At 38.1% G+C, this 21,743-nt stretch overlaps 1 protein-coding gene across 1 annotated transcript in view; it reads left to right on the forward strand.

The window, feature by feature from the left end:
* GADL1 (GAD like acidic amino acid decarboxylase 1) overlaps positions 1–21,743 on the forward strand; it is a 114,230-nt gene that overhangs the window by 20,103 nt on the left and 72,384 nt on the right. The window contains exons 8-10 of the mRNA XM_016198863.2: positions 1,635–1,751; positions 6,465–6,529; positions 6,825–6,906. Coding sequence (XP_016054349.2) covers positions 1,635–1,751; positions 6,465–6,529; positions 6,825–6,906 — 264 coding nt within the window. The remainder of the gene's footprint in view (positions 1–1,634; positions 1,752–6,464; positions 6,530–6,824; positions 6,907–21,743) is intronic.

The following is a 21,743-nucleotide window of genomic DNA, read 5'->3' on the forward strand; positions in this document are numbered from 1 at the left end:
TGTTTCAAGCTTTTAACTTGGATTGTTTCAGATGTAGGAAATAGTGCTGCCACTTTTTTTTTCTGTTGGGATTCAATTCCCTGGCCAGCCACAATCCCTTAAAAATCTGTTGAGCAGCGACCTTTACTTGATGTTGAAAACCACAGAGGCAGCCGACGCTCTGAAGTGCTTCTGGGGAGAGAAAAACAGTGTAACCGCTGAATATTTGGGAGCATTTTTGCCTGTGACTTTCGAAATGACAAACTTTCTTAGGGAAAGCAGCTCATTGTCAGCACACCATCAGTGCCGTTTCCACTGAATTTTCTTATTCATCACCTGAGATGTGTGAAAGGAAGAATCTGGAAGGTTCAATTCAGACGGCAAAAGTTTAATTTCAGGGACTGATATTTATAGCTGGAATGCTTCAAAGGTGAGGAAAAGTCATTAATACGCTATGATAGCTCGCATAGGTGTTTTCTCACCTCTGTCAGGATGTCATATAGTTTATGAGGAAAATCTGAAGTGTTAAAGACACTGTAAATGGTTTTAGTAAATTACTTTTTTTTATTGCTTTTAATGACTGATATAAACCTGGTCCCATTTCCTTTGGGTCACTGACATGACAGAGATGTGATCTGTTGATAGCTGAGGGCAGGGAAGAGTTCTCGAAGCCCGTGGTTCCCCCCAGAGACGCTGTCACCTACTGGCCCCACTCTAAGAAGTTTGGGTGGATTAGGTTACAAGGGTCACAACAGTCCGCCTAAGTGGCACTATGGATTCATTGTGCACCATCACTTTGCTTCTTAGGCATCTCAATTTTGAGATGTGGACCAAGTGTCCTTGTTCTGCCCCGCTTTCCATTGAGAAAGAATGTTTCTGTCAGTGGTCAGCTACATTGGAGTGAGTCTGGTTCAAGTGACACAATTCCTGACAGTAAAATGAGACATAAACATATTTTGTAAGAACAACTGCAGTTCAAGATAAAACTGAGGGGGAAAATGACTCCATCCTAAATGGAGGTAAGAATGAATTTAATGGGCAGTAAGCGTTCTTGGCACTTATTCCTCGGGTGCTCTAGAACCTTAGGCTGCTCGTTGCCCCCCCCCCCCCCACCTTTGTCTGAAAAATCTCCCTCCAGTAACACACCTCTGAGACATGCTGGGATGGATCTCTCAGAAACAACCTCATGGAGTGTCCTCTACCTAGTCCCCACCAGGTCCCCCATGGGGCCAAGGTGCTGGCTGGGTGGCTGGAATTACCATTCCTCTCTGCATGTGTCCCATGTCCTCCTGCCCCATGAACCTTCCCAAGGAGTTGGGGATCATACCCAATGCCAGTTTGCCCATGTGGACGAGGTTATTTACTTTCGATCTGGGAAAGCTAAGAGCAAAAAATGCTGTAGAAAGAAATGAGACTAAAAATACTGAGTTGGGACCAAGGACTACTATTGTCATAGCATTTCCCCAGTTTCTTTAACTTACTTATAATACAAGGCTATGTGTGGAAAAGTTTAGAAACAGTCACTGAATTAATGATCATCTCCAAAAGAACCAAATACATGTCTGGATATATTATAACCTTTATAATTACCACCTTAGTACAGGACACATTTAGAGGTGGTGGTGACAATTCTCATGTGTGGGTCCTTTCCGCAGGGAGCAGCACCATTTCTGGTCTGTGCCACCTCGGGCACAACTGTGTTGGGCGCGTTTGACCCTCTGGATGAAATAGCGGATGTCTGTGAGAGGCACGGCCTCTGGCTTCACGTGGATGTAAGTTCATCTCTCTGTACACATCTGTTTAACTTGCTAGTCTTTTTGCAGGTTTGGTGGGCAATTTTTCCTATTCTCAGAAACTAGACGTGAGGTCCCCAACTACTTTTACTTAAATTTCTAATTAAGATAAATAACCATATCTTTTTGTGTAAGGTATAAAGAGGACTATTCTAAGACTTGCTGTAAATTTGGTTTCAGTTTTCTGGATTCCATGTTATTTCTTCTTCTTCATGAACCATTTTCTTTGGTCCCTTGAATCTACTGTCATTGAGGCAGCATGGGGAAAGGGACACATTTTGGACTATGGAGTCAAGAGACTTTGGATTCGAATTCGCCTCTCTTTTCACTGTGACCTCAGTCCTCTGGGCTTTGGTTTCTTTTATAAAGAGGGAAATGGCTGATGTGGGCTGTAAAGTATCTTCTAGCTTTAAAATTATATGATACCAGTCGGCCAGAAAATGTGAAACGTTGCACTATGTAATTTCATGCTCTAATTAAAGCAGGTTTTTCTCTAGATCTGTTATAGATAATTATTTGAGAGGGACTGGGATGACTTACATTTTTCATAACTTGTTCACTTAAAGGATTGGATTTTTTTTCTAATTAAATTTGTAAGTCCTGGGGTTGTTTATAATAAATTTTTTCTTAATTAAAGGTAACTCTTAAAGTTCTGTTTATCTAGCATTAAAAGGTTGAATCAGCCAGTCATAAATGCTTGTTGAGCATTTTGTTTTATTTTGTGTGTGTGTGTGAAATCAGGAGTTAATTACTTCAACAGCCCAATAGAAGGGACTGTTGAACATGCCAGTGAAACTTTAGGGAACTTTCCACTGGTGAGTGAGCGGTTCACAGCCTCTTTATCAGAAAAAAAGGAGACTATTTTTGACTTGCTGAATGGAAGGTAACAGCACTGGGAAGACATAGCTATGCAGCATTTTACAGTTGGCATGATTTTGTGCTTTCAAAGTAAAGCATCTATGATATGATATAGAGAGATTTTTCAGCAACTCAAGGCTTTCATGAAATGTATGCTAATATACGGTAAAAGCAGCAGTAACATAAACTCGCCGGAGTTATAGGCTCTGTTAGAATGGCGATGGCAATATTTCAGGGAGATTATTTGTGAGTTCTGTAAATGGAATTGTGAGACTTGTACCTGTTTATGTTTCAACTTATATCTTATTGATTTTTATAGACTTGGAAGCATAATCATACATTATGTCCTAAAAGATAATATGAAGTGAGTACTTCTGTAACTGTGGAAATAAGGGAAAAAAGTAAAATACATCAGCATTTATACTTGAAAATTCTACTCTCATAAAAAACATCAAATATGGATTAGATAGTTTAGTTTATATAAAACAGTAACTACAGCAGTTTCTAGATTGGAAATGATATTAAGAGATTTATGGGGCTTAGAAAGAACTGTGATTTATAAGTATGAATAAAAACCTCTCTAGGTTTTTCTGAAAATTAAAGGTTGAATTTTGGAAGGAAGCACTTCTAAAAGGAAATATGTTAGCCACACAAGTTATTCTTTTTACATGTAATGAATGCCTTGTAGTATTAGATTAAATTGGACAACAGTTTATCTGACCTATTAAAGAAATTAGCTCTAACATAGAAACAGTGCTCACCCATTTTTAAAATATTGCAGGCATCAAACATGTTAATAAAATTTCATACAGAAACATACAGCTCTTCTACCTTTTTGTACCATGCACAGTGTATTAATTTTAGAGGTAAAAAATTAACAAAATGGCCATAATTATTTTGACCTATTGGAAATTTTCTAAAGGATGTTTTAAAGATACTTTAAATTATTAAAAACTGGTGTTTACTTTCTTTTAAAAAAATGTAATTCTGATTGCTTATTATTCTGGGTGTGTTTGTTTTTTTTAAAAAACCAAATTGCCCTTCATATAGACCACAGTTTATTAATTCTAAGATACACCTTTTTAAAAACATTTTTAACATGTTTGAAATTGGTATGTTAATATCATTTTTTTCTTTATTAGTGATAACCCAAAATGGTGACTCTTACATTTGTTAGTGTCTTAAACATGGTAAATCGCAGTGCATTAATCAACAATTGAGTAAGAAACTCTAGTCTTGTTGGAATTTTTTGCTCCGATCCTGTTCTTCTGTGAGAGCAAATCGTTGCTCCAGCCTCTGCCTCCGACCAGGATGTCAGGGCTGGTCCAGCTCCCCTCGGAAGCAGGGGCTGTGGGTGCTGCAGAGCCTCAGGCTCCCAGCAGAGCTCGGGAGGCCTCTCACCCACTCTTCACTCCAAGCCCAGGGGGCGTAGTAAGTGTTAGGTTTGAAATCATGGGCTTTAAACGCTGCTGGATCTCAATTCCATCCCTGCCTCCGCCTCCTTTCAGGATTGGCCCTACTGTTCATTAATTACCTAAGTAATTAAAGAAACCATGTAAGGAAAATGCTAACTGTGGTGCCTAACATATAGGAATAGCCCAATAAATGATGGTCCTTATAGAGATGGAAAACCAAGCTCCATCATGTAAGTGATATTTTTGCAGGTGTTGGGGTTAGAATTTAGAACATTAAGCAGACAGAAGGAGGGCATAACATTGAGGCTGTTGTTCTTAAACTTTCAGCTTTTTTGAGGAATAGTTTGTGGATGAGTGTTCCTAACCCTGCCAAACCACTCTGTAAACCAGTGAACTGACGATGCCTTGAAAGGACGCATGTGATTCGAAACTTCAATCCAGCGCACTATGATTGGTTGCATATCGTTTACTTTGCGGGGAGAAGAGTGGGCAGAAGGTAGTGTAGAGGACGGAGGAGTGCAAGTGAAGTCGGTGAGGCAGGTGGGAATGGAAGGCAGCAAATGGGTGTGTCGGAGCCTTACTGGTTAATCCCTCCCCTAATCGTCACTGGTAGGTTCTCAATGAAGTTGGGGATAAAAGGATTGAGAAAAGTAGGCAACTCAGTGTTCAGGGTGTGTAATGGAAGAAAACACAGTATGTAAGTCATCTTAATGTTGGTGAAGGTCGAGATCGCAGGGGATCCTCAGTTAGTAAGTACCCCAAGACAAGGTTTTCCTGGCGCTGAAGGCAGTCGCCTCTGTACCTCAGCCTTAGCAGACACGGTGCATCGGGAATGCCAGTGGGGAAGAGAGCAGCAGGAAGGGACTTGACTGACAACCCCAAGTCATCAGTCCTGCAAATGGGAATCTGGAGATTTGCATACATACCACCTTCGGCCCACAAACCTTTGGGAACCCCATGGGGTTATTGGAGACTCTAGTCCATGCAAGCGGGGCTGGAATTAAAGTAACACAAGGGAAGTTTCTAGGACTCAAATTAAGAAGGGATTCATTCTTAGGGCCATGCAAGGGCCCAACTCTGAGAGTGTGTGCCTTCTTAAATTGTGCACCTTAGGTGACACACTCACTGTGGGATTTAAGGCCATCACTTATTGTTGACCAATGGCCTCAGCTTTTGCGATACTCTGAGGATCATGGAAATGTCTCATTTCTCTCACCTTCCACATCTATGGTACACACAATCTTGCCACTCCTTTCTACATGATATTGGGTATTCCTTATCTTTTTAAAATTCTATAGCCTGAAATAGGATAGTCTACATCCTAGGCGGTTACTAAACTCTCCTCCTGCCTATAGTACTTCCATCACCCTCAATTATCCACACTGCACTCTGCCATTTGGCCAACTGGTCACCTTCCCTAAGTTATGATGCTATTGTGAAGAAAGAATGAGTTTTGGCTCCCAGATCTGGTTTTTATTACCTGCGAGACCTTGGGCAGTTTACCTACCACCTCTGAACCTTAGTTTTTTCTTTTTAAAAATTGAAGTGATAATAATTCCATTCTCAGTGCAATGCTGTGCAGTATAAATAGCCTTGGAGAGCATTCAACATAGCCCAAGACGGTCCCCTCATATTTCCTCACTGCAATCGCCCTTCACTGCCCTGCAAATTAAACTTAGAAGTTTGCTCAATTTCAAGAACCAAACTGACTCTCTTATTTCTAACATTGATTCTTCCTCCCTCCTGTCTAGGTTTATTGACGATGGGATTTCCTTTCATCTCCTTACTCTCAGCTCCCCTCTCCTTTGCTCATATTTACCTTTCCAGTGAATAAATTCCTTAAGTCCCACTCTTACATTTTTTATTTGCAAATATACCTGAAAGCTATTTGGCTGAAAGATCTAATTTTTCAGTAATAGGATCCATTTCCCCCTGGCTGAAGCTAGTTGGCTATGAATTCCTATATTCCCTTCTGTCCACCTTGTCAAGCACGTGCCTCATTTATCATACAGAATGCCAGCCCTTAGTCCCTAATCATTATCAGCATTTGCACCTTGTGTATGGTAGGATCTTGGGGTTGTAAGGATATGGTCTATTTCAGATTCTAAGATTCGAGAAGATATAGACTGTCTTTTAAACCTTTTCAATCACGCATAGCTCAACAGGTTAATATAACAGTTTCTTCATGACATGCGAATTTAAATTTTAGGGGTCAGTGGGGGCCATCTGTTGTGATGAGGCTCTGATTGCCTGAGCAGAGCCAGTGATCAGTCTCTCCTGGAGTACAAAGTGGTTAACATCGACTCAAAACAAAGTAGCAAGGCAGGTTGAGGTTGTCACTCAGGGCTTTTTATGACAGTTGGCTGGTAAACAATAACGCTGAAATGACATTGTTTTGATTATATCAATTTCTCAACAGGCTTCTTGGGGTGGCTCAGCTTTGATGTCAAGGAAGCACCGCAGGCTTCTGCAGGGCATCCACAGGTAAATGTAGTTCCCCAGACTCAGCGTGTTTTATTGAGACATGGGAATCTCTTTGGACTTTGACCACTTAAGTGACATTCTGAAAACAGACAAAGAAACAAAGTAGTTGCTTTACTGGAAGAAAAAAACAAGCCAAAACTCCAAACTCCCTAGACTACGCACACAAGGAATCCCTTTGAGCACTACCTCGGGCATGAGTACTGAATGTGTGTGCTGCTGATGGTGGTATCTTTCCTCCAGAAGCAACTGATGGGGCCCCTCCCTTCCTTGTCCTGTTGTTTTTTCTACCTAACAGAGCTGATTCTGTGGCCTGGAACCCCCACAAGATGCTGATGGCAGGAATTCAGTGCTGCGCTCTCCTTGTGAAAGACAAATCCGTGAGTTTTTCTCTGATGGCCTTTGGGCACTAAGAGGGGTTCAATTAAGGGGTTTGCAGATCTATTTTTGCTTATATTTTGGTGCTTTGGGCCAGATATAGGTAAAAGTCTTTGGTAAGTGTTGATGCATCAAAGGAAAGATAAATAGACTCAGTTGTAAAAGGTAAGGTTTCTGCTCAGGTAATTTTATAGATTTGATTTAGGTATTATGTAATCTCATTAGTTACAGCATAATGGTCTCTCTCGCTCTCATTTGGCTTATATTTAAAAATCAGTTTTAAACACTGCCAAGAATTTTTTCTCCTTGATTAAGCCTGGGATTTAAGTTATCTTGAAACTTCTGCTCGCTGAGAAAGTGGAACAGATGTGTGTCATACATTAAATTGAATGCTTAATATGCGTAGCTGGGGCTTAACAGCCCGTTTATACGGGAAGATGTTATTTCAGGGCCGATCATCGAGCACTGATTTATTAGGGGGTTGACTGTCTCAAGTGGCTGGTGCTTAGCTTCCTTTGGAATATTGGGGAGAGTTGAAAACTGGTCCAGATTACTGTGGGACAAGTGGGAAAAGAATTGCTGGGGCTCTTCTTGGCTAGAGGTACAGACCTTGTTTTCTGTAGGTTAAATAAGGATCCTTGTGGGAAGTGGCCCAGGCTGGGAAGTGCCACTTCATTCTTAGAAATGCCTCCTCAAGATCTGTGTGCAGCATGTGGGTGATCTTTCTCAGCCATCTGTTTACATTTTTTTCTCAGGGGACTCCCTTTGCCAATGCTAAAGTCATTTTCTCTTTTAAAAGAATTTTATTTCAAATGAAAACCATATTTAAAATTTGAAACCTAGTCTTGCCTGTGTAGATAGTCACACCTCTCTTTAAAGAAAAAACTGTGCTATTTGTATGTCAGTGACCCATTGTGTTTTGAGATGACCAAACAGAAGAATGTCCATCAGAAACTAAGAACAGATTCTGCATCTGTAGATAAAGATACTTTTGGGAACACGAATCTATTCCTTAATGTTTTATTAGGCTGGCTACTGTTGACTATATTCAATTCCATTTAACTATTTTTCATTTAAGCTTTTAAATTGTAGAGTGACGACTGCATGTTATAACTGAAAGATAGTTTAAGATTATTATATTATTTATGAACCAAGAACATATTCAACTTGCCCATAGTTACATATTTAGGATGTGACAGAGTTTAGGAGTAAGCCCAGGTTTTCCTTTGGTCTAGATATAAGAAGGAAAATATATCAAGCATCCTTTATGTGCCAGGCATTTTCTCTCTGCTTTCTCCCCAACAAGCCAATCTGAATGACGTTCTCATCTGTCAGTGCACTGCTCTCAGGAGTAGAAAATTTAGGCCCCATATTTTATGACTACTCTTTTAAATAATTTTCTAGCTTTTATACATTTTTCTTGCTGAATGATAGTTGAGTGATTTAGCCAAGAATTTATTTACACTTATGTACTTCAAGCAATTTAAAATTTTCTGAATCATCTGACTATAACAGGGATTAAAATTGTATTTTTTTTTTTAAAAAAGAATTTATTCCTGGATCTCAATAAAAACAATAATACCCATGTCTACTCACTTGGCAAGAATTAAGAGGTTAGAAAAATTGCATTCATTTTGTAAAGAATTGAGCACTTTCAAAAGTTGCCCCCTTTTTGATGAAAGACTGTTTTCAAGTGAACTGGCATTATGTAACCATACATAATGACCCTAAAGCGAAAAGTGAGCGGGCACAGAATGGCAGAGCAGAAAGCTGAAAAGCCTTGATCTTGGATAATGATTCTACAATGTTGCACTAACCCTGGAAGTGCCTGCTTCTAGCTTTTTGCGTTATGAGGTAATTAAATATCTTCATTGCTGAAACTACTTCCATTGGGTAATCTGTTACTTGCAGCCAAATGCACTCCTGTCTGATACAGAAAATAAGATGCTGCTCTGAGAACACAGAGTGGATAAAACATGCAGGATCTTAGAGACCATTTTAATAATTTTAGACTTAATCTTCAAAACAATGGAAGAATTTTAAAACCAGGGAGTAACCTGAAAAGATTTCACTTAACGCAGTGAATTGAAAGGAACAAGAACGGATATAAAAATAAGTACAAGCTTACGGAATCCAGGCAAGAGTTAATGGTAGAGGTGATGGAGTGATGCGATGAAATGTAAGCTGTATTTTAGCTCTAAGACAGGGCTTAACTACCAGGTGTCCATGGGAGGTGAGAAAGAAGCACGTGTCATGGTTGACTTTCTGACTGATGATACAGCGACTGAGTGAATGGTCCTATTTAGGGAGATGGAGATTGCAAAAGGGGGAGAAGGTTTGAGAGGGAAATACCTTGATTTTAGCACTGGCTCTGTTAAATTTGAGATTCCTATGGGATATTCAAGTGGAGATGTCATGTCAGCAGTTGACACACGGATCCAAAGTTAGAAAAAGAGGTGGAGGCTGGAGAAGTACATTAAGAAATTGTTGACCGGTAGATGATTTTTGAGGTCATAGGAGTAGAATCGAGGGCCTTAGGAGGAATTTTGGAGTGAGGAAAGAAGAGGGCGTAGAACTTAGCCCTGAAGAACTTCAGAGGCCAAAGATTGGATAGAAGAGGGACTCAGTGAAGCCTGAGTTGGAATGGCCAGGGGCAGTAGGAAGATCAGGAGAGAGTGATGCTAACAAAATCGAGAGAAGAGTGTTATGAGTGCGAATACCTGAAATCTTTTGTGTCAAAGCTTAAATGTCCCTTCTTAAGGGTCCCCAGACTCCGCAAGGTAAACTGGCATCTTCCCGTTATTCTTTCTCTGACCCTGTTCCCTTCCTCTAAAGTACTCGCCATGATTTGCGATTATGACTTCTCATGTATCAGCTTGCCCTCTGCCTCAAATGTAAGCTGTATGAGGAGAGGAACTATGTCATTATATTCACCACTGTATTTCCAGTGCCCAGCAAGTTTTCACTGAACAGGAAAAAATTTAAATTTGTTGATAAATTTAATGAGTAAATAAGTCAAAAGTCCTCAGCAGTATCTGCCTTCATGCCAACAATAACTGAGAGTTTCCAATTTCTCCCCTACCCCAAATTATTCCTGTTGAGAGCTCTGATTAAACAATGATTAAAATTGTAGTTGATGAGCTTTATTGCCTGAGCCCTTACACAGGCTTGAGCCTGCCTCCAGCAGTAATTGATGAATAGTGATTTTAATTTGGACTTACTTCTCCAGTTAATGGAAGGGGATAACGCCAGTTAAAGAAAGCAGATTACTTAGCGAATATACTTCTGTTAAGGAAAAAAACTAATTCCCTAATTTGTGTCCTCAAAGCCCTAACATTCACAATGCTGCTTTCCTGATTGACTAGCTTGTGGTGTTTGCATTTTTAATTTCCTGTATTAGTGAAAAGCCTGCTTTAGAAACAAAGCAGAGCTGTTGCTCTTGAAGTACTATCACTAACCTTCTTGGCATCATAAGGATAAAAAGAAAATCAGGGATTTTGAAAAAAACCTGTGATTTTAAATAGGTTGACTTCAGATATAGATGCTGGATCTACATGGCTGTTTTGGATCAATGACAATTTTGATGCTTTGATCTAAAATGAAAAGCAAATATATCCTTAGAATTAGTTGCATGGATGCAGAAAAATCTCAATATTGGTCTTCTGATTTTTAGTGTTTATTAGAAGGACTTTTAGTTTTACAAAACCTAACAGATAGATGAGAGCATGAAACACGCTAACCAGATGACTGAGTATAGATTATTCCTCTCCACTGTACCTACCATTATCACCCAACATTAATTTACACAGACTTCCTGTCTAACATCAGTTACAGACAATTTAAGGGACTTTTTTAAAATAAAGGACTATTGATATTATGCATTTTTAATATTATGTCCATTTTATAGGTGTATTTCAGCAGTAATGCGTATTTATTATAGGCAAATCATCAATTTTAGATATGGAGAAAGATGAAGAAAAAGAGATATAGAATGCAAACTGAAGATGATCTTCCATATATTTTCTTATGCATCTATACATGTAAATGTATACATATGCACACATACCTAATGTAAAAAATTATAAATTATATTTTGCTTTTAACATGCTTTTTCTGTTTAACAAAGCACAGCATTGTTCCACGTCCATATGCATTGTATACACTTTTAATATCTGCACACTATTCTACAGTTTTGATATATTATAATTAACTTGACCGCCCCTTTATTATTGACTGATTAATTTGTGTTAATTTTTGGCTATTATGGATTTGACTGCCATCTTTGAGGCGAAATACTTGCCCATCCTTTGTTCTTTCCTTGGAATAGATTCCTGGACGTAGGAGAGCTCTGACCATCTTTCATGGTACTTTTTTATACTTGTTTCCTAAGTTTCCTTGCAGAAATGGCTTAACTTTTCACCGGCAGAGTCTGAGTATGTGTGTGTATTACAGGGATCCCTTTGACCTCACAGAGATATTGAGCTTTGTCGGTTTAATAAGCAAGTCATTTGTGCTCCCACACTTACAGATACACACATAAACATTTTTCTTCTAATTTTATCTCTTGCTGTATTATACCTCCTTCTCGGGGGTCTTCTTTGGATAGAGGTATTGATGTGCAATCCTGGGCTACCTCGGTTGCAAATAACAAGATAGAAAAAAAAGGAGTGAAGCTTGCAGTTCTTTCCCTTTCCCCTCCATTCTAGAGAAGGCTCAGGATGGAGCCCCCGTGTATTTTTAGGAGAAGGAGCAGCAGGGAGAGGAAGGGTAGGACACTCACTCGGCGCTGCGCGGGGCGCTGCAGTGCAGAGAGGAGAGGAGAAAGGGGAGACGAATCCCGACTCCCCGTGCGGGCCCCCAGGAGAAGGCAGAGAAACTGCCCGGCAACACCACACCTGCAAAACGAGCCATCTCGCAGCCCTCTTAAATTTCCACTCGGGATGGTAATTGATATTGCAAATGACAATTATTATATGCCCATATTTTTTATAATTTTTAAAAAAATATATGTCTTTATTGATTTCAGAGAGGGGAAGGGAAAGGGAGAGAGAGAGAGAGAAACATCAATGATGAGAGAGTCATTGGTCAGCCACCTCCTGCACGCCCCCTGCTGGGAATCGAACCCGCAACCCAGGCATGTGCCCTGACCGGGAACCGAACCTTGATCTCATGGATCATTGGTTGATGCTCAACCGCTGAGCCACGCTGGCCAGGCTGCCCTTCTTTAAAATGGTGCAAGAAAAGAAAGACGGAAAGGGAAGTAGATTTATCAGCAAAGCTAGAACAAACTGTATCTGCTTTTGTGAGGATTTCTCTTGCAGCTCTTGCTGTTCCTCATGGAGTTCCTAGGGAAGTGCCATTAGGTAGTTTGAAAATCCTGAACCCCCTAATCATCAAAAGCATGTTTTCCTTTCATGCCGGGCAACACGCATACTCTCCCTCTGCACGTACATTATAAATTTCTTTGGAATGGCAGCTTCCTAACTAATGTAGCAAAAAATAGAGGGAAGGTATGCGTTTAAAACTGATTAGAAAGAAGAAGCATTTGACTTGTAGAAGGGACATCAATCTTCTGCACTTGATGCCGACAGAATTTCTCTCCATATCTTGGATGCTCTTGCTTGAGCTAAGAAAATTCTTTTTAGACTTTTCTGCAAGGGTGAGAATTGCATAAAGCTGGCAGAACTGATCGAGTTCACGGTTAGTAAATAGGCCTTTTCTTTTTTAATTCCTGTTTTTTAAATTATAATAAACAAGAGTTAATTTTATTTTCATGAGGCTTTTGGAAATATGTGCATATGCATGTTTAGTTACATGCATTGCATTAAAAAAAACCCCAACTCACATAGTGTTATCGGTCATAACAAACACCCCTATTATGTCTGCTCTCCTTCTCTATGAGGTAAAGAGATATAGTAATTAGTGTTTGAATTACGCTAGTTCAAAATCCATTATGTCTTTTTCCACCAAACGAAATAATAAAATTGGGGTTTAGGGTTTAGTTGTTGTTATTGCAATTGTCATTAAGTTTAACGAAGGGTTTACATTTTGTTTTATATCCTGACTCTATATCACCGAGTATATTAAATCTCTTGTGAACTGTGGCTCCAAGCGGTGTGTTAGTTTGCTTAATATTATAATACCTGATTTCAATTCATCTTAAATGGACACAGGTCCCAATGCAGGACCTATTCCATGGTTTTTGTAATCATCTATATAGTAGACTGTGAGCTACTGGACGGTGGAAGGGGTCTTATTGCTGCAGACCCACTACTTAGTACAAAGCCCGACACTCAACTAACACTCAAGAAAAATGTTTTCTGAAAATATCTTCATGTCTTTTCCCACACCACCGAATGATAATGTTTTAAGTTTGTTACCTGCAGTATGAAGTAGTAGTTCCATTAGATTCACAACCTGTTCTCTTTAAAGTCTCAAAGAGTACCCTTTCTCACTAGTAGGTAAGAATTTTCTTTTTTTGACAGGTTGTAGAAATTGTTTGTCTCAAGCAGACGGTTTGATATATCCATTGCTTCCTCACATCTCCCATTTCAGGTTGGCACTTTAAAAGATCCCTTTACTCTAAATGGTGCCAACATTTGGCCTTTTATCTACATGCCTCAGAGACCGAAAATAAATCAGTGACTCATGCTTTCCTTTTCCAGAAACCATATTGCCTTTCCCCTAGGGAGTTATTTTTGTTTTAGTGTCTAATGATGCTCTTTTTTATTGGGGACTGGACAAGAGGAAGAGATACTTGCTTTTCTAAGGTTCCCTGGGTCCTCTCTTGACCTTCTTCTAATAAACAGAATGACATTTGCAATCTGCCAGTCTGCTGGCTGTGGCTGCTTACAATGTGGGATGCGGCATTTTGGCCGACGGTTTCCCAATTTCATCCTTGAGTTCCTGCACACCTCTGGGTGGCTGCCACCTGGTCCTACGGATTAAGCTACATTTATTTCATCAGTTTGACTTAGATGAGTTGGGATGTTGCCCACTATTGGATTTAATATCTTTTTCCTGTCTGTTTCTGGAGAATACTGAGAGTGTGTGAATCTCTCGGATATTCTTCCAGGTAAAGAATTCAGTCTTCCTGGCAGCCACCCCACTTCAGTATGGGATCCCACCCTTTGCTTCTCTGGCAATCACCACAAAAGACTTCAGATTTACTAAGAAATGGCCAAAAAGGAAAAAAAATAAGAAACTTTACTTTCGTGTCCTTTTGTCATCTCCAATTCATTAAAAACTAGCAGTTGAAAAATATCCCATAGAGAGGATTCTTTTCACAGATTGAATTCTTTTCTCTTCTCTCTTATAACAACACTGAACAGGGTCTCAAAATAATAGGAAAATTATATAAGTTGAAAAATATAAGGAAAATGAGAAACATAAGGGTAAGGGCATAAAAGGAAACCGGCAATGAAGCTAATGGAAACATGCATGCCGCAATTAGCATGCTACACCTGCTCCAGTGGGCAGGCCAAGATTTGATTTTAGCATTTTTAAAGCATTCCAAGCATCTGACTTTTTTTTGTTTACCTTTTATTTTACTATTAACTCACTGCAACAGGGCTTTCTCTTCCATTTCTACTTTCTGATAAGACACTCAGGACCCTTCTGACTTCTTGGAATAAGTATTCCACTTGTTTTCCTTTGCAAAATTTTAGTTGTCATATATGTTGTCTTCCAACATATCTAATAACATACCTAATGTTTCTAATTATTACACTTTCTAACTTTGTTGTTTCAAGGCCAGAAAATTTCAGGGGGTTCATTTTTTTCTGAATTTTTCTTCCACGGTGATTCAAAGTGTCAATACAAGTCTACACGAGTAAGAGAAATATTATACTTTTGTAGATAACTCAGAGGTAGTAAATGTATACTTATTTTATGTAAACTTTTAGTAGTTGTACTTAAACCCTAATTTATACAGAAATTGCCACTGCCACTCAGTAAAGAAATTGTGGACTGAATAGAAAAACAAAAACTGTACAATAGTCACCATATTTTTCATATTGAAGGTGCATATATTTCATGCAGCAAACACAGTGCATTTATATTCACACAGAAAACATACCTTCCTTTGGGCCCTTATGATGCTGATGGTAAATCATAATCTAGGGAGTAGCTGCCAGAGGAACTCAATCTCTTCTCTGGTAGTTTATTCTGGGGCTATTTGGGAGTTTGGAAGATGTTGGTCTCCCCCCCCCCCATTAATTATTACAAAATATAAGAAAAATATAAAACATGCATAAAATGTAAGTGAAAATCTTAATTTATTATCATAATAGGAATAATCAGGGAATTGCCACACAGATTAAAGCAATGAGCAGGAAACCAGAAATTGCTCTTGTGTTCCTTCCCATTAATGACTTCCTTGCTTTTTGTCTTAGTTTTGCTTTGCAGTTATGTATCCTCAAATAATATAGTTTACTTTTGCCTGTTTGAACTTGGTCTAAATGGAGTCATACACTACGTATTTTTTCAATTTGGTGTTGTTATTGCTCCAACTGACCCTATGTCCATAAGACTCATTTCTGTCGTGGCACAATCCCATGATCATTCATTTCCACTGTCTCCTTCTTTCCATATGAGTGCATCACAATTTGTTTATCCATTTATATTGATGGTTATTACAACTTTGGGCTTTTACAAAAATTTGCTGTGAATATTTTTGTGTTAGTATCTTTATTGCTTGCTATTTCCCTGAGGTTTCATCTAGTGCAATTTTCCTTCTTGAAGGCCATAGTTAGGAATTTCATGATGGGTCAAAAGGTGGCAAATGCTGTTAAACTTTGCTTCTTTAAAAATATTTTTATTTTATTTTATTTATTTATTTTTAAAATATATCTTTATTGATTTCAGAGAGAGGAAAGGAGAGAGAGAGAGAGAGAGAGAGAGAGAAACATCAATGATGAGAGAGTCATTGATTGAGCCTGCAACCCGGGCATGTGCCCTGACCGGGAATCGAACCCCGATCGCCTGGATCCTAGGTCGATGCTCAACCGCTGAGCCACGCCTGGCTGGGCAAAAATATTTTTATTTTATAGTTTTCTGGGGATAGAATTCTTTCAGTTATTTTCTTTTAGAACTTTTATAATTTTGAGGGGTGGGCCTGTTGATGTTGTGTTAGAAAGTTAACTATTTAACTCATTCTTTTGATGGTAAAATGACTTATTTATCTGACTTCTTTGAAGATTTTCAGACTTTCTTTAATTTTCTGCTATTTATCCCTAATGTTCTGAATATGGATTTTGTTTAATTTATCTTTCCTTGGCTTCATTGGGCTTCCTGAATCTGTGGATTGATATGTTTCATAAGTTTTAAAAGCTATCATTCAATTATTGACTCTGCTTCCTTTCTCTCTCTTATGGCATTCCAGTTAAAAGTATATTAGAGCTACTAGCTGTTTTTTCTGTCTCTTACTCTATTTGTATGTTTCATAATTTTGTCTTTCCATGCTTCATTGTGGATAATTTTTATGACCTATATTGAAATTCACTAATTCTCTCTTTAGCTATGTCTAATTGGCTGTTTAACATCTTCTCTTGTGTTCTTAGTTTATTATGCCTTTCCAGTTTTGTAATATCTGAGTCTTTTTCATATATACGTGTCTTTAAGTTCCTGTTGACATTTTTATGATCAGCTTTTACCTCCATGAACATTCTAAAAATAGATTTATAACCTTCCTCTGCTTACTCTAATATCTAGATTCCCTTTGGTGCTATTCCTGTTGTTTTTTGTAGCTGTGATTCCTGGCTCTCACATTGTCTAGCCCTATAATTTTTGAAGGCTTACTGAATATTTTATTTGAAAAATTACCTTTAGGAATTATTTGAAACCTGAAGGGAAGTTATTTAGTGGATTTCTTATAAGTTCTGAAAGATTTAAAGTTATTCTCTTTCACTTTCTAAATATGTAATCATATCAGTGTATAACTGTAATTTTGTTTTCTTCCTAATACCTCAGCATCATATCATTTGCAAATATAATGCCCTGATAGAACTTCCCAAAATATGTTCCATAATAATAGTAAATAGAAGGCACTTCTGTCTTCTCTGTGAGTTTATTGAAATTTCCTTATGATATACATTCTTTATAAATCCTCTTGAGAAATTATCTAGGAATGAATATTGAATTTTACCATACTCTTTTTTATTATCTAATTAAGTAGCTCTGTCATTTTACTTCTTGAATGAAGTTAAATGTGTTAACAGATTTTCTACATTACTGATTAACCTCATTTTATCGCAATAAATTGCTTTAATGTATTGATGGATTTGTGTATTTAGATTTTTGCCTCTGTGTACACGCGATTGACCTGCTCTGTGTGTCTGCACATCCATGTGCATGTGTGTGTGTTTGATTGTGGTTGGGTTGTATTTTGAGTGCTAGTTTTAAACTGCCTCTTTGCTTTGGAGTAATTACTATAGCATAAAGATCATCAGTTTTTAGAAATGCCCAGAAAAATCAATCATAAAACTCTTGCTCAGAAATTTTGGAGGCGATAATTCCTTAATCAGCTGTTCATTTTTTTCCCATCTTTATTAAACTACTAAGCGTTTCCTTGAGTCAATTTTGATAACTTATAATTTCTCAAATATTTAATACATTTCATTGAAATTTTCAAATATATTAGAAGAATATATACTATCCCATTACTGTTTTTATCTTATATCTTTGCCTAAAATATTAATTTTTAAAATATCTTTTTTATTATTCCTGATTATATTTGTTTATCTTATCTTCTTAGAAATCACTTCTTTTATTTATTTTTCAATTCACATCTTTATTAAATTTATTTAGTTGTTATTCTTTGTCTCCTGCTTTCTTTATACTTTGTAAGAATGTTTTCTAACTCTGAAAGCAACAGTGAATTTTAATAAAGGGCAGGGTTTGTAAATTACTCTTGCTGATTGTTGTCAGTGACTGAAAAGCTTCTTTTAGAAACTGAAAGAAGGAACAAAAATGTAAACACAGTAGTCTCCCCTTCTCCATGGGGGATACATTCTAAGACCCTGGTATATCCCTGAAACTGGATACTACTGAACCCTATATATACAGTATTATGTTTTTTTCTTATGCATACATATATATGATAATATTTAATTTATAAATTAGGCACAGTAAGAAGTTAGCAATAACTAGTAATGAGATAGAACAATTTTAACAATTTACTGTGATAAAAGTTATGTGAATGTAAAAGAAAAAAGAATGCTATTTTACGTTGAGGGCAGTTTTGCCTCAGCTCCTTAAATTTTGTTTTGGAGTGTTCTCCTTTAAGTTATTTTCCAATTAATCTATAATAACAGTTTTGATTTACTCCTTGAGCCAAGAGTGATTTATTTAAGTTATTTTAACCTGCCAAGTGCTTACGATGTATTATGACATTCGGTTTGTTTTACTGTAGTCAGATAAAGATCAGAATGAAACCAGAGATTGAGAGTGACAATTTTTACCTTTTAAGCTCAACAGTGACTCTTGAAAGGAAATTTTATCATCCAGAATCCATATTAATTTGCATTTTCCCCCAAGTAAACCGTCTGCAGAATTGGGCAGAGGAAAAAAGTGTTTGAAGAGGAAGGAAGTGTTAAATACAAATGTGCACAACCAAGGGGATCAAGAAAGAACAGAACTTCCCTGTGAGTATAGGACATACAGGTTTTCTAGTCCCTTGGTTCACGTCCTAGGTGAGACTCAGAGAGTTGGGAAGGCTCTCTCATGCCCTCTCTCTCATGTTAATGTGGTAAATCGGAAATTAAATAGATGGCAGGGGAGTTATGTACAGGCATAAGAGTTTCTGAGGTAGCCTCCAGTTTTCCTGCAGGCTTCCGAGTGGCTGGCAGGGAGATCATCCAAAAGTGACTGCAAAAGAAGACACAGGGAAGCCTGGAAAGAGGGGCAGCAAGGAGTGTGACTCATGTAATATGACAGCCAGAGGCCATGGCAGGTCTTCAGGTGTAAGATGGAAAGACCATCCAGAGATTAGCAGGTGGTCAGCACAAGGACAGCCGTGATCAGACCGGAGAAGCAATTGTTCACTCCCTAATTCAACACAGGGATGGCAGAGTCAGCAGAGGAAATTAAAGGGTGCGCAGTTAAATCTGAATATCAGATAAGCAATATATAATATTTTAGTATAAGTGTGTCCCAAATATTGGATAAAATATACTTATACTAAAATTGTTTTGTTTCATAAATGTGTATGTAATTCAAATTTAATGGGCTGTTTTGTATTTTATCTGGCAATTCTCCTCAGTGGCATTTGTGAATGTCCCAGTAATGTTAAGTAAAGAGCAAGAGAAAGAAAACTTTCAGAGGAAGTATGTTTTATGTCTGAATGATCTGACAGACAACTCAATTTGATTTTTTTCCTAGAAGTGATCAGATTAGATATTTTGCATTAGAAATAAATGTAGCTCCAAATCAGAAATTTTTTGATACAGAAAAATGAAGTGTCATTTTTGAACATCCCAAATGATATAATTTTGAAATTCATGGTAATTATATTTGTTTTTATGTTCATGTGTCAGGTAAAATATAGAACTTTACAGTGTGATAGTCAAATCTTTGTGCAAGCAACCAGCCCAAGCTAAATTAGTATCCTTTAGTGGTAATTCCAAATTCCTAGTGTTGTCCACCTCTGGTGGAATCAGCTGGGACCAGGGGAATGGGGTAGGAGCATGGTGTAATGTGACCATCTCTATAAATGAGAAGTAAGGGGTCGTTGTGAACTGGGCATAGCCCAAGTTGTGTCTACTATAAATGTCTTCCATCTTCAGCTGTGACAACTTACTGAAAGATTGCCGAGTTTTAAACCTGGTGCAGAAACTGAAAAGAACAGGGAACATGTATTTTCTCCATCTCTAGGTCCAGCAGTTATAAGAAGTTCATAGCTTCTTTTTTTATAAGGCTACTCTCTTCCCAGTATGTTTCATTATACCCTTGTCATGGGGTAGCACATGTCACTGTTATATGTCCTTTGGACCCTATCTTGACAAATTACTCTTCTGTTTTATTACCAGTTTCAGACAGCACCATAGTGCAGATTAAACCCTTGACATCCAGTTACAGAAATACCGATGCATTCATTTAGAGTACTGTCAAATCTTTGTGCCATTTCAGTACCTAGTTTGGCAGAGATGTAGTGAAATGCAATGAAATGCATAGCTTTTCTTAAGAGCTAGTGAGAACCAGGAATTTATATATAATAAGGAAAAGATTGTTTTGTGCCTGTGAGATAGCAACAGCAAGCATTACAGGGTTAGTTATTCTAATAGGTTTTATATCCCAATTATTAAAGTTATAGGGCCCCCTTCACTTAAATTTTTCAATTGAAATCCAAGAGGAAAATCTCCAGGGCAGTGGAATTCTTCAAATGTCTCCTTAATTTAAAAAAATTGTGGTTGAGGAAATGACTCACCCATCATTGGTGGTGAATTCATGGAGTCAGGAGTCTTAAGTGTACTCTAGAGTCTGATCTTGGCTTTATAGTTTAATAATGAATTAATGTGAACCCATGGAGTTTAACTTTCCCTCTCTGGGGATCCGCCCCCCCCCCCCCCCAATGCCTCTATTGCTCTAAGCATTCCTGAGAAAGGTTCTCACTCATATTCAATAATTTATAATAATTATTTAGAACCAAAAAATGTCATTCACTGTACCCAGGCTAGATGAGATAATAGAGAAGACATACTATCCTTCATTATTGTATCAAATTCATGGATTTTGTAAGGCAGGGGAGAAAGAAGACATTTACAGTTCATTTTAGGTCACTGTGGGTCTGGGGCCCTAGACCTGTCACCCCACAGTGTCTTTCTAGAGGGTACACTGAGCAATGTTAGGCTTGAGAACTATATTTGTGGTAGGATATGGGGAAGGAGTAGGGGTGAAGTCTTCACCCCATGATATATGTGCTAAACAGTCAGAAATGGAGATGTATGACCTGGGGTCGGAGCAGGGCATTGTCCAGGCACTGACATGTACCAGGTACCTACAACTAGGAAGGGCTGTGCTGGGAGATGGGGATAGGAAGCAATCTCAGGTTGCATGTGGAGGGCTTTGGATATAACCTTAAGAGTACATCCATTTTCCTATAGATAGGCTGTTCCCTCTATGTGGAAAACTAGACACTCTCTTCTTTGCCTACCTGAGTCCTTTTTCTCTCATAAAACTATGTTTAAGCATCAACTTTCCTAGGAGGTCTTCTTGCTTTCCTGTATGCTTTAGAGGTCTCTTTTCTATCTAGGCACTTGCTCAGCGTATATCACAAAGCCCTCTATGGTCACACCATTAACCTGTCATTTCCATTGAACTAGAGGCTCCTTAACTCTTCTCATGCCCAATACAGTCCTTGGCAAGTGTAATGGACAGATCAATGAGAAGACAAATATATTAATTCATTTAATCCCCATATCAATCCCATGAGGTGGGGACTGTTACTCTGCCCACTGTACAGATGAGAAAACTGAGTACAGGAGTCATGAATAACAGGCCCAGGGCTACTAAGCTAGTAAGGGCGGAACTTGGATTCAGAACGAATCAGGCTCACTCCACAAACCATGCTTTTAATCATGCCCCTCATCTATTACTAAATCAAGATGACAGGTAATGGAGCAACCTCATATCCTAACTAAAATTCTGAATTTTAAAGTCACAATGACATACAGAAGTTGAAAATATTGATTTAAAAAGATAAAATTTGCATGATTAATCCCCATAGAACCAATACAAAGTGAAATTCTATTCCTAATTATTTTGCTGATTTTCTTTTCCGCAGAACCAGCTAGGCTGGCTAAGCCGACCTGTAAATCTCCTCTTAACTCAGCTTTTCTCATTG

The sequence above is a fragment of the Miniopterus natalensis genome, chromosome 15 (genome assembly GCF_054644295.1).
Source record: "Miniopterus natalensis isolate mMinNat1 chromosome 15, mMinNat1.hap1, whole genome shotgun sequence".
Lineage (NCBI taxonomy): Eukaryota > Metazoa > Chordata > Mammalia > Chiroptera > Miniopteridae > Miniopterus > Miniopterus natalensis.